Consider the following 12,216-nt stretch of genomic DNA (forward strand, 5'->3'; position numbering starts at 1 on the left):
CTGTATGTACTTTTTGCTACATTAGAATTAAAAATGTATAGAATCAGCTAAATGTCAAGATAGTTTACTGTATGTGGCACCAGTGTCCGGTATTACATGTGGTCACACAATAATTATTTAGTTTATATAAAATTTAAGTTTATACAAAATCTAGTCTATACAGATTGAAGAAAAATGTGGTTTCTGTCCAAATATTTATAGACCTAACTGTATACTGTGAAGATCACCTTCTCCCCCTCTTTGCACAGGTAGGGTTAGGTACATGCACGATATGGATTTCCGCTGAGATATCAGGCAGTTTATGCCGAGTGGCCTCCACTTGACGTTCCCCCGTTCCATAGATATATGCCCGCGGATTCTGGCATCCGCCCAAACAATTAAAGTGTCAATTCTCTGGGCAGATGGTGGAATCCACCGGCAAATATCATTGAGTCTATGGAACGAGTGGAACATCCACCTGGTGGAAACTGCCTGATGTCTCAGCGGAAATTCCATAGTGTACACATACTGTTATGACTCAGGTTAGAGAGAGATGCAGGAGAGACAGACAGTGTACCCTAAGCTCAGCCCCGCCCACTGTCCCTGCCTACTTGCCGCTATCTGCCCTAAAGTGGCAGCGGGCAACTGGGCAGCGGTCCCTGGCCTGGATATGTGAAACAAAAAGACAAAAGTACAAATTCAGGATCAAATAGACGTATTAAAAAAATAGGCAATACAGTCAGGGGCAGGCGCCAAGCAGGGATGGTCAGAAATACAAAGAAGAAGGGTCAGAACAAAAACAGAATAGCAGAGTCAGAAGCAGGCAGGTGTTATTTAGTAGGGCACTGGTCTGGTCCAGGACATAATTGGACCATCCCCCTGATGTCCAACCACAGGCACCTGACCACAAAACACATCCACTGGCAGGGAGACCTGCCAGTCATAGAAAGACCCAAAACAAAGATTAACCATGACATGGCCATACAGAACTCAGCAGGTAAAGTCAGGTGTGTCTATGAAATCAAGTAAGCAGACAAAATAAACTAGTGTTCAGACTAATGCAAAACAAAACACATAAACGAAACAAATACAAGAAAATCAGCGCCTTCTTGGCCGCACAGCATATGTCCTGGGGGGAGTTACTCTGGGAGAGTCGCTGATGGAGAAGAATCTGAGTGTACTTGTAGACAATAGACTACAGAACAGCACACAATGTCAGTCAGCTGCTTCTAAGGCCAGCAGGATATTGTCATGCATTAAAACAGGCATGGACTCTCGGGACAGGGATATAATATTACCGCTTTATAAAGCTTTGGTGCGGCCTCATCTGGAGTATGCTGCCCAGTTTTGGAACCCGATTCATAAAAAGGATGTTCTAGAGCTGGAGAGGGTACAAAGACGGGCAACTAAACTAATAAGGGGAATGGAGCATCTTAGTTATGAGGAGAGATTAAAAGAATTACATTTGTTTAGTCTGGAGAAGAGACGTTTAAGGGGAGATATGATTAACTTATTTAAATATATAAATGGCCCCTACAAGAAATATGGGGAAAAGATGTTCCAGGTAAAACCCCCTCAAAGACAAGAGGGCACTGCCTCCGCCTAGAGAAAAAAAGGTTCAATCTCCGGAGGCGACAAGCCTTCTTTACCATGAGAACAGTGAATCTGTGGAACAGTCTACCACAGGATCTGTTTACAGCAAAAACAGTAGAGGGCTTCAAAACCGGCCTAGACAAGTTCTTAGAGCAAAATAATATAAATGCATATGTATAGAACCTATCACCCCTCCCCCTTCCCTGTATCCATCCCCTCCTTGGTTGAACTTGATGGACATGTGTCTTTTTTCAACCGTATTAACTATGTAACTATGTAACAGCATGAGCCGATGGACGCATCAATCTCCGCAAAGATACAGTCCTGACACAGACCCTTACTTCTGTACAGGTCACAGAGCATAGAGCATTCTCCCATAAAGGTAGAGTCATTTACAGTCTGAAGCTCCTGTTCTTCATGCAGCTTCAACAAAACATATCTCTGAATATTGTTAACATTAGGTCAGGTGAGATGGCTTCCCCACAATCAGGTACAGAAAACATAACTAAAACATTCCCAATCATCAAAACACATTTGAAAAGAATTTTGTATAAACACATGACTTTAGTTAGTAAAAAAAAAAACATAAGATTTTTTTGGAAGTATCAGAGGTCATTATAGAGTATAGAGTCAAGGGATGTAAAACATTCACATTTTGACTGTAGAATTACACCTATCACCTGAAATTCACTCCCATTATTAAATTTAAGTTCATGCCCATCCAACTAATAATTGATGTGTCAAATTATAAATGCACACATCTGGGAGGGCGTATCAAGAAACTATAAAAAAAAAAAAAAAAAAGAGGTGCATGATCAGGACACCCAAAGCTATTTATTGATACTATCTCATTTTAAAATTGCATTAATTTAACAAAGTATTACATCAAGGCTATGTTTACACTATTTAAAAACAACGGTCGTATTTCATAACAACGATCGTTATTTCTGAAACAACGACGATTGTTTGTACAACTGCCATTGTTATGAAATGCGGCTGTTATTTTTACATAGTGTGAACATAGCCTGAGGCTATGATCCCACACAGTATTTTTGCATAGTATTTTGCTCAGTATTTTTCAACCAAAACCAGAGGTAGATTGAAAACACAGAAAGGCTATGTTCACACACTGTTGAAATGTAGTGGATGGCCGCCATTTAATGGCAAATAATTGCAGTTATTTTAATACAATGGCCATTGTTTCGAAATAACGGACGTTATTTGCTGTTAAATGATGGCCATCCACTGAATTTCAACAGTGTGTGAACATAGCCTTTCTGTGTTTTCAATCCACCTCTGGTTTTGGTTGAAAAATACTGACCAAAATACTGAGCAAAAATAATGTGTATGAACATAGCCTTAAAATGCATGTTTTTCATATTGTTACCCTGTTATAGCTTAGTTGGACAGCAGATAAAGACTATTTGTGTCACACCTTTTATTAACGACTTTATGAAATTATTATATTAACTATGTATTAAAGAGGACCTGGCATAATTTCCATGCTGCCTGAACCACGCGTCATCAGAATTTTTTTTATGTTCAGTTGAAATCTACCATTTTTTTTTCCACTTTGAAGGTCACTGAGAACATGAATTTTGTATTCAAATATTTATAGGCTTTTGCTTTAGTTTCATCGAAGAGAATTTTCAGCATAAATTACGCATTTATCGTTTCATGATGTTTTTAAAAGTATACTGTATATCCTTCTCCCGCAGCTTAAATTTTCTGAGTCAGACTACTTTGAAAATGTACTGCAGACATTACATTTTCTATCACAATCCGATTTCTATTGGCTGAGGAAAGAAGTTCCAAAAAAAGAGTAAGTAATGCATTTTATGATATATATTTTATGTGTCAGTGGTTTCATTGATACAATTAGGCAGGCTCTTTCTCTGCACTGTCAGGAGGGACTGTAATGTGAGATAGCAGGCTTGTGGACACAATGACCAGGCACTGGACTGCAGCTCCACTGTATCTTTAACTATTGCTAACTTACGCTATGTGCCACCCATGCAGTCACACGACCACAGCTGCCAAAGCTGCGAGTTAGGGTGATCACTTATTGCCCTATGGCCACCAATCATCGATAATTCACCAAGAAGGAGGACACCTTCTCACAGTGGTGCCCAGTCTTTCACCTTGATAGATACTAGAGATTTCACATTACGTCAGTCTATATCCAGATTTTAGGAATGCAGCCTAAAAAAGCCCAGCAGGTCAGCTAGTGAATGGGAGGTCCAACTGAGTAAATTGAGGAACCTTGGCACTAAAGAGATGCAAAGAAGGAAATTACAAGACAGGTGAACACAGTATCAATTGCCTCCTTAGTGCCCATTTACCATTTATTTCCCGCTTTGTGTCCTTCTGTTTTGTGCACTCTTCCTGCCCAATAACCAATTATTGATTCTTTAGTTCCCTTTTGTGACAGAAGGCTAAAAATATTGCAGTTAATGGCAAAAGGAAACCAAGAATGCATTAACCAGGATTACGGTACATTAGGGGAACAATCAATGTCAAATTAGCCATCCCTTTGGTGTACACTCACTATGAATATGCAATTTTTTTTAGGCTATGTTCACACTCCGTACGATTCCGGCTGCATGTCGTACGCCGCTGTACATGTGCGGCTGAAACTTCGGGCGTGGGAAAAATCGACATGCGGACGGATGCGTACGAACTGCTAACATATGCCCGTAGTACAGTTATGCTTCCCTAGCTTGTTTCGAAGCGATCTGAAACAGATAATTTATTTGGAAATCTTCGCCCAGCCCAATAAAACTCACAGAACCTCTTGGATCGAAAAATCAAGTTCAATTTGGCTGAAATAAGTACTTCGTACGGGACCGCATGGAAATTCACGGCCATGAGTTGGAACATTTCCGTCCTCAAACAATGGTTTTGTTCATTTTTCACTGCACCGTATACAATCCGGTTGTAAGTTCATACGTAGTGTGCACTGTGCGGCCGTATATCGTATAATTTCAAGCAAACGCATCAACCTCAAAACTACGTGCTTATATGAACATAGCCTCAGGATATGAAAGCTGGCCTCATGCCTATGCATGTGTACTAGGAAAACAAAAGTGCCAAATACCAACATTACACACATACAAAGGGCAGTTCTGCCTCAGGCTGGTCCTGTCTATATCATGACAGACAATGATGCTTCTGTTTGTGAATCAGACGGAAGAATTACTGACAACAAAGTTCCAAAAACTTTTACCTTAAAGGGAACTATTCACCCCGTGGCCCCGGCAGAAACTGACATACAGTGACATAAAGGTCAATATACTTACCACATCGCTCCCGGTCCCGTCCCGGATCCCGTTGTTGACACGGAGAAATCGGCGATTCTTCTTCTCGCACCCATTATGGTAATGAGCGCCACTGGGTCCGAAGTCTAGCCTTCTCCCCGCCTCCGACACTTGATTGACGCCGGGTCCTCTTCCTCCTCGTCTTCTTTCTTCTCGCCGGATCCCGCACAGGCGCCGTGACAGTCGTTTTCGGCGCATGCGCAGTTCACAATTGAAGCCGCTCCGCAGCATCACTGTTTACTGCGCGTGCGCCGATTGTCTCGAACACGTATCCTGTTTACCGCACAGGCGCAGAAGAGGTGACGAGACCATCGCAACGGCGCCTGCGTGGGAATTCGTCAGAAGACTGAAGACTGAAGACGTCAATCAAGTTCCAGGAGGCGCGGATGGGCGGCGACGAGAAGAGAACCTCATGAATAAGTTTGACTCGTCCGTCGTTTCCTATGGACGTTGGACTCATCTCAGCTCATTACCATAATGGTCGGGAGAAGAAGAATCGGCAATTTCTCTGTGTCAACAACGGGGTCCGGAACGGGACCGGGAGCGATGTGGTAAGTATATTGACCTTTATCTCACTGTATGTCAGTTTCTGCCAGGGGCCACGGGGTGAATGGTTCCCTTTAAGTAAAAAAAATAAAAATAATAAGAAAAAAACCCTGAAAAGTATAGTTCATCTCTTATTTGTCCTACAAATTCTCAATGCCCATATATTCTTAATCCACTGCCCTTTAGATTTTACTGGTTATTAAAGGGGTTTCCTGGTTGCCAACATTTTTAGACTTTGTTTGTGGTCCTGTAATTCACCTGTCTTGATCTTCCACAGCAACAGTTCTAATGGCTTTCTGTCCTTATTGCTCCCAGCTGCCTCCTGTGTTCTGTGATGTGTTGTTCCTGCAGGAAATACCAGCTCGGCCAATCACAGGCTGAGATCACCATATAAACTAGTACACAATAGTCCTTGTCTCACCATACTGTAGTAGTTTGCAGCTAGTAGCTGCTTGCCAGGTCACTACCCTGGGTTTATAAGCTTCCACCTTACAATCATTATAGAACTAATAACAGTATTCCTAATGGTGCGTTTACATAGAGAGATTTATCTGACAGATTTTTGAAGCCAAAGCCAGGAAAAGACTATAAACAGAGAACAGGTCATAAAGGAATGTCTGAGATGTCTCCACTTTACAAATCCATTCCTGGCTTTGGCTTCAAAAATCTGTCAGATAACTCTCTGTGTAAAAGCACCATTAATTAGTGATTCTGTTGCCTAGTTTTCCAGTTATGAGCAGTCTATTGAAAGTATTTTATGAAGTCTGTCATGATTTTAAGCAGCTGACATTTTTTCTTATTGCTCTTATTTTTTTTTAAAGTCCATTAAAATTACTGTGTACCCCAATATAACTGTGAGGAACATTTTATTGAGTTAGAGTAAATATGGAATCTATTGAGTTACCTACTGAAGCTCTAAGGCTATGTTCACACGTTTTTTCCTCTTCATTTAAAATGAAGTTCGTCATTTGGCTCTTTGGTCGCCTGTCAATGCAGGTGCAATGACGGTTGTTGGTACATTATTCTAGTTTAGGTGGACTGATTGGCCTTTGGGTGTGTCTTTCATTGAAAAGCCATTGAATTTAATAGTAAAAACGATGAAAGGACGGTGAAAAAAGAAAAACTATGTATGAACAACTAAAAAAAAAATGTCAGCTGTTTGCAAAAGACATCCAAAAATAGTTGACATGATCAACATTTTGACAACTGCACAGATAACGTCCATCATTTTATATAATGTGTGCATTGGACGTCCATCATCCCATTGAGGTCAATGCATTGCATTAAAGTCAAATAAATTGTAGCAATTATAGACATCTTTTGTAACAGAAAAGATGGCAGCCTTTTCTCTTTTTTTTTGATGTCGTGTGAACATAGCCTAACACATATCATAGGCCTACTTACGGACTAATCTTGAAACACTCCTTTTCTTGCTGAGAGTAAGAAATAATAGAAAATGTGTTATTAGTAGCAGCATTTTCTTGCACTTTTATCATTGCACTAGTTTAATTAAATGTCCCCCAGAGGATCCATTTCTTTCCACAGTGTCCCCCAGCTGGCCTGACTTATGATTCAGTCAGGAATATCTACAACTCCTTTGCTCCTCATGTTTAATCAGATTAATTGTGTTACATAAATCCTCAAAGCACTTTGGCTTCATTAATTAATATCCGTATCTCTGAGGCTCTACGAGGATGAGACGCTGAGTGCTACAGCTCTTTATAAGGCTGCCTGTGTTTGGAGGCAAGATGAAATGTCCCCCGCTGTGCTTAGATTACACAATATTAAAGTTTCTTTCTCTCTTTTCCCTTTTCATTTTTTTGTTATTTATTTAATTTTGCTGCACCTAAAGGCTATGTTCACAAACTGTTAAAATGATGTCCGTTTTTATTGGACTGCCGTCATTTTGATGGTGTGGGAACTTAGCGTAATAAATTTACTCTTGTACTTATTTAGCGATAATACAGATGATAATAATATGAGCGGCACCACTGCTCTGCTTGTGCTGTATCTTGGGAGTCAGAGATAGCAGTCAGTGGACACCAATGCTAAAAAAGTGGCCTCAGTGGGGTGCAGAGTAGGAATCTAGCAATGATGAATACATATACATGAGAAGGTGAAATACAGCACTCACCGCTACATGTGAGCTAGCTCCAGGAGACGCGTCCTGCACCCAATGTCATCCCCTGCCTGCACTTTTGTCAAGGTGAAGAAATAAAAGCTTGAGCCTGGTTCACACGTGGTGGTGAGTGCTGTATTTCTCTTTCTCGTGTATAAGTATTAATAATAAGCTTTATACAGTGCAAACATCTTCCAGTGTGCTAAGTTGACCATACACTTTAATAGCTAAAGAAAAAATAATCCAATCCCTCTATACACTTAAGGGTACATCCACACTGCAGAGTATCCGCAAAGACGTCATGCAGATTCCGCCAGGCCGGCCTTCACTTGAAGTTCCGCCCGTTTCAAAGACACAATGATATTTGCGGGCGGATTTCGCTGTCCGCCCAAAGATTCGATATGTCAGTTCTTTGGGCAGACATCGTAATCCGCTGGCAAATATAATTGATTCCAGGGAATGGGCGGAACTTTAAGTGGAGGCCGGCCCGGCGGAATCCACTTAAAGTCTCTGTGTGTATTCCACAGTGTGAACGCACCCTAAGGCTATGTTCACACGTTGTAAGAGACCAGCCATTGCTTGACCCGGCCGGGTCATGGAGCGACCGCTCTCAGAAGAGATCATTCCGTCCAGTACTGGCAGTACCGGCTGGATGATCTTTGCCCCTAGGGATCCCGGCCGGAGTGTATGCTATGTGTATACCCTCCGTCCGGGATTCCCTCAGCCTTCAACACCGCGTAAGTTCCGTACTAATCACGGCCGTTGGAACAACAGCCATGATCACTAGGGGACTTACATTGTATGAACATAGCCTAAAGCAGTATTCCCATCTCAATTAACATGGTTGGTTGGCCGAAGCGGCCTTTACCTTTTGTTGCATTCCTGTAATTGTGGTCAAGAGTGTCTAATAAATGACTGAAGCATTTTCCATTGATGGTTGCTATCATGTTCTGTTTTACCTCTTTATCAGATTTGCAGCAGTGGAGCAGGGGAATAGGGGAATTTATGGATAAATTAAGTTTCCTTTTCCATTTTACACAATAAATAATAATGTTAGTAAAAAAGAATGACTGCAAACCCTTTTAGGGGTATTGTCTACATATTGCATTATTGCCTATTAAATTTCTATCCCACAAAGACTTGGGTATCTAGTATCAGAAATTGATGCCAAGATATATAACTTTTTAATATAGTGTTATCACTAATTATACTAGGTTCCACATTTTTTTTTTTGCTTGGTTTACCCCTAAAATGCTAACTCGGAAAAACCTTCTTTTAAATATTATTATTTAAGTTTCCTTTTGACATGGTTTTCCAGTAATCTAATGTATTTAATATATTAAAAGATTTGGTCCTTCATTAAGTGATATTTAGGGCAAATGTAAAGTGAATTCTTTTAGTCATTGCATGGATAATATACAGTGTTGTGATGCAGTTTATACATGTTACATGTTTTTCCTCGCAGGTGGTATACCAGTCCTACCACTGTGAATGCATTTTACAGTGCATCTACAAACCAAATTAGTGAGTGCTTTCTATACTTTAACTTTATTGCTTGCAATGACCATAAAAACTTAACCGCGAGGATAGGAAGGAATGTGCATTACCATTATGATGAGAATTTTGTTAGTAGCAGGAGATGAGCGAGAAGGCGTTTATGAGATGTTGATTTGTCTAAAAAGTATGTCTGTGTGTGAACAGGGCTGGAAATAATATCATTGGTCTCCTTCACTTAAACAGTTGGGTGTTAAACAGTTTGCTGGACTAATGAACAAGATGGACATTAATAAAATATGGGGGTGAATATCAACCCATGTTAGGCTATGTTAACACTCAGTAATTTCTATGTAAAGAACAAATGCTGATTGCAATGGAATCAGCGTTCGTTCTTTATTGCAGGGGTGGAATTGAATTCAATGCAATGCAATGCCGCCCGCTGTGTTAATACATCGATATTTTAACGCCTGTTTTTTAGATCAGTGCTTCTCAAACTTTTTCTACTGGAGCCTCACCCAACAGATCAAGGCAATGTCTGGGCCTCACCAGACTGACCAAGAGGGTGCCTGGGCCTATCTGTGGTGAAAGAGCCCGGCACTCACCAAGTAAATTATGCTTCTTTATTGTAGTGTGGCAAACATATGGTACAAGGACGCGTTTCGGCCAAGCATGGCCTTCATCAGCTTAGGGGTGTACAATGCAGTGAGGTCACCAACAGGTATATATACATAACAAAAAAATGCCAAAGTATATGGGCGGGGCAAAACGTGATGACGTCGCAAAGTGGGCAGGGCCAAGCATGATGACTCCACAAAATGGGCGGGGCCAACATAAAAATGACAAGAAGTAAACAATATGGGGAAAACATCAATGGGAATGGGAGGGGAGTAACATAGTAAACAATGGGACAAGTGTCACATGATAATGAAGAGTATACACTGCAAGGAAGTACATATAAACATATACAAATATGTTGCTAGAGACGGCAAATAATAATATCATAAAGCAGGTCAAGGGGGAGTGGTACAGAGCGGGCCAGCTGCTCCGATCGCAAAGTGAAGTTCATGAGGGAGAGCCGTGTTACAGCGCTGTCAGCGAACAGAGTGCGCCCGTCGGCGCATGGGTATAGGTGCGCGGATCGGGCTGCTTGTAACAATTAGCTGCTCAGCGAGAACAGGAGATGCGGGACATCCGGATGCAACAGAGGAGTGTGGATATTACAATGTCGGGCTCAGTCTTATGGTAAGTAGAGTCCTGGTACCGCGATGGAGCTGGTAGTCACCATGAACAGTTCATAAATGTTCCGAGGGCTACGATCTGCTTTAGGATGTGGAGTAGGACAGTGGAGAGGTGTGGCTGACACATAGGAGGCGGTGCGTCCACCTCAAGGCTATAAGTAGATCACATATAGATACATAGTAGGCGTAACATATAATAAACAGCAGTATATACAATATGTACAATATATACAAGAGTTACAATAATATACAAATAGGCATAACATGTTGTATACAGGCCATATGTAGGGCAGATAAAGATACTAGATAGCTAGAGGATCACAGAAGCTACAATAGTAAGATAGGCAAGGGGTCGTACCTGGTACATCATCAGCTGAAAATCATAATAGGGTCGAGGGAGTCTCAAGGTGCTTGGAGTGCCTGTAAGGCAGAAAGGAAGCAGTCAGATAAGTGTGTGTGAATACAATCACATAAGAATAAGTTAGGAGATGATGCTAGATAGCTCGTATTCCCTGTTCAGCCCCCTGGGAGTGAGAGTTTGCAGAGTGTGTATCCAATATGCTTCTCGTTTTTGAAGCAGTTTTTTGAGATTGCCACCCCTCTTGGGTACTCTAACTTGTTCCAGTACCTGGTATTTCAGTTGAGCTATAGAGTGGCCCCTTTCTTTGAAGTGATGTGGTAGTGGGAGCAGTAGATTCTCACATCTGATTGTGGACTTGTGCTTGCTAATGCGGTCACGGACCATCTCCTTTAGAACATTGCTACACTGTGCACAGTGGAGACAAGGGAATGTGCCCTGTCTCCTGGTAGCTAGGACCCTTTGTCCATGTGTCACAGTGGAAGTGAGGCACTGTGCTCTGACCAAGTTGTTATGCAAACTAGGTGCTTTTTTGTTACATATGAGGGGGGTGGTGGAAAACTCTGCAATATTGGGGTAAGACTCTTGCAATATGTTCCAATGTTTGCGGACGATATTGTCAACCCAGGGCGTGAGTGGGTGGTATTGTCTGACAAACGGTATGCGCTTAGTGGTGTCATTAGTGTCTCTAGGTCTGCTGATCCCATCTCTGGCCTCTCTGAGTATGTGTCTGGGGTAACCCCTTTCCAGAAAATTGTTTTACATCTTCTCCAGTCTCGTGTTGCTAGTGTCCGGGTATGCCACGATGCGTCTGACCCGTTGGAATTGCGACTTGAGGATGGATCTTTTAACACTCAGAGGATGTGCACTGTCAAAATGCAAAAGGCTATTTCTGTCGGTTGCCTTTGTAAACATGTCAGTGGTCAGTCTACCCATACCCTTCTTACTCCCTCTAGTGTCAAGGTAGTCTACTGACTCGAGACTGCAATGCATAGTAAATTTGAGTTCAGGCCACACAGAGTTTATGGCTGAAAGAAATGCATCGAGAGACTCCCTCGGACCGTCCCATACACAGAACACATCATCAATAAAACGTTTCCAGGTCTTGGCATATTTACAGAAATCATTGTTAGTGTATACAAAGTTGCTCTCAAAGACGGCCATGTATGCATTTGCATACGAGGGTGCCACGTTGGCTCCCATGGTGGAGCCGCAGCTCTGGAGATAGTATTTATTCTCAAACATGAAATAATTCTCGAATAACACTGTTTTTAGGAGGTCAAGGAAGAAGTCCTGCTGAGTCGCTGGGTAGTCACTGGAGGACAAAATATTGTATATACTGCTGTTTACTATATGTTACGCCTACTATGTATCTATATGTGCTCTACTTATAGCATTGAGGTGGATGCACCGCCTCCTATGTGTCAGCCACACCTGTCCCCCGTCCTACTCCACATCCTAAAGCAGATTGTAGCCCTCGGAACATTTATGAACTCTTCATTGTGACTACCAGCTCTATCGCGGTACCAGGACTCTACTTACCATAAGACTGAGCCCGACATTGTAATA

General features: G+C 41.7%; 1 protein-coding gene across 1 annotated transcript in view; it reads left to right on the top strand.

Annotated features, from left to right (window-relative positions):
* The window catches only part of PHEX (phosphate regulating endopeptidase X-linked), a 164,402-nt gene that overhangs the window by 124,329 nt on the left and 27,857 nt on the right, over nt 1-12,216 (top strand). The window contains exons 14-15 of the mRNA XM_069944443.1: nt 3,291-3,394; nt 9,020-9,078. Of these exons, the coding sequence (XP_069800544.1) occupies nt 3,291-3,394; nt 9,020-9,078 (163 nt within the window). The remainder of the gene's footprint in view (nt 1-3,290; nt 3,395-9,019; nt 9,079-12,216) is intronic.

This window comes from Dendropsophus ebraccatus, chromosome 11 (genome assembly GCF_027789765.1).
Source record: "Dendropsophus ebraccatus isolate aDenEbr1 chromosome 11, aDenEbr1.pat, whole genome shotgun sequence".
NCBI classification, from domain to species: Eukaryota; Metazoa; Chordata; class Amphibia; order Anura; family Hylidae; genus Dendropsophus; species Dendropsophus ebraccatus.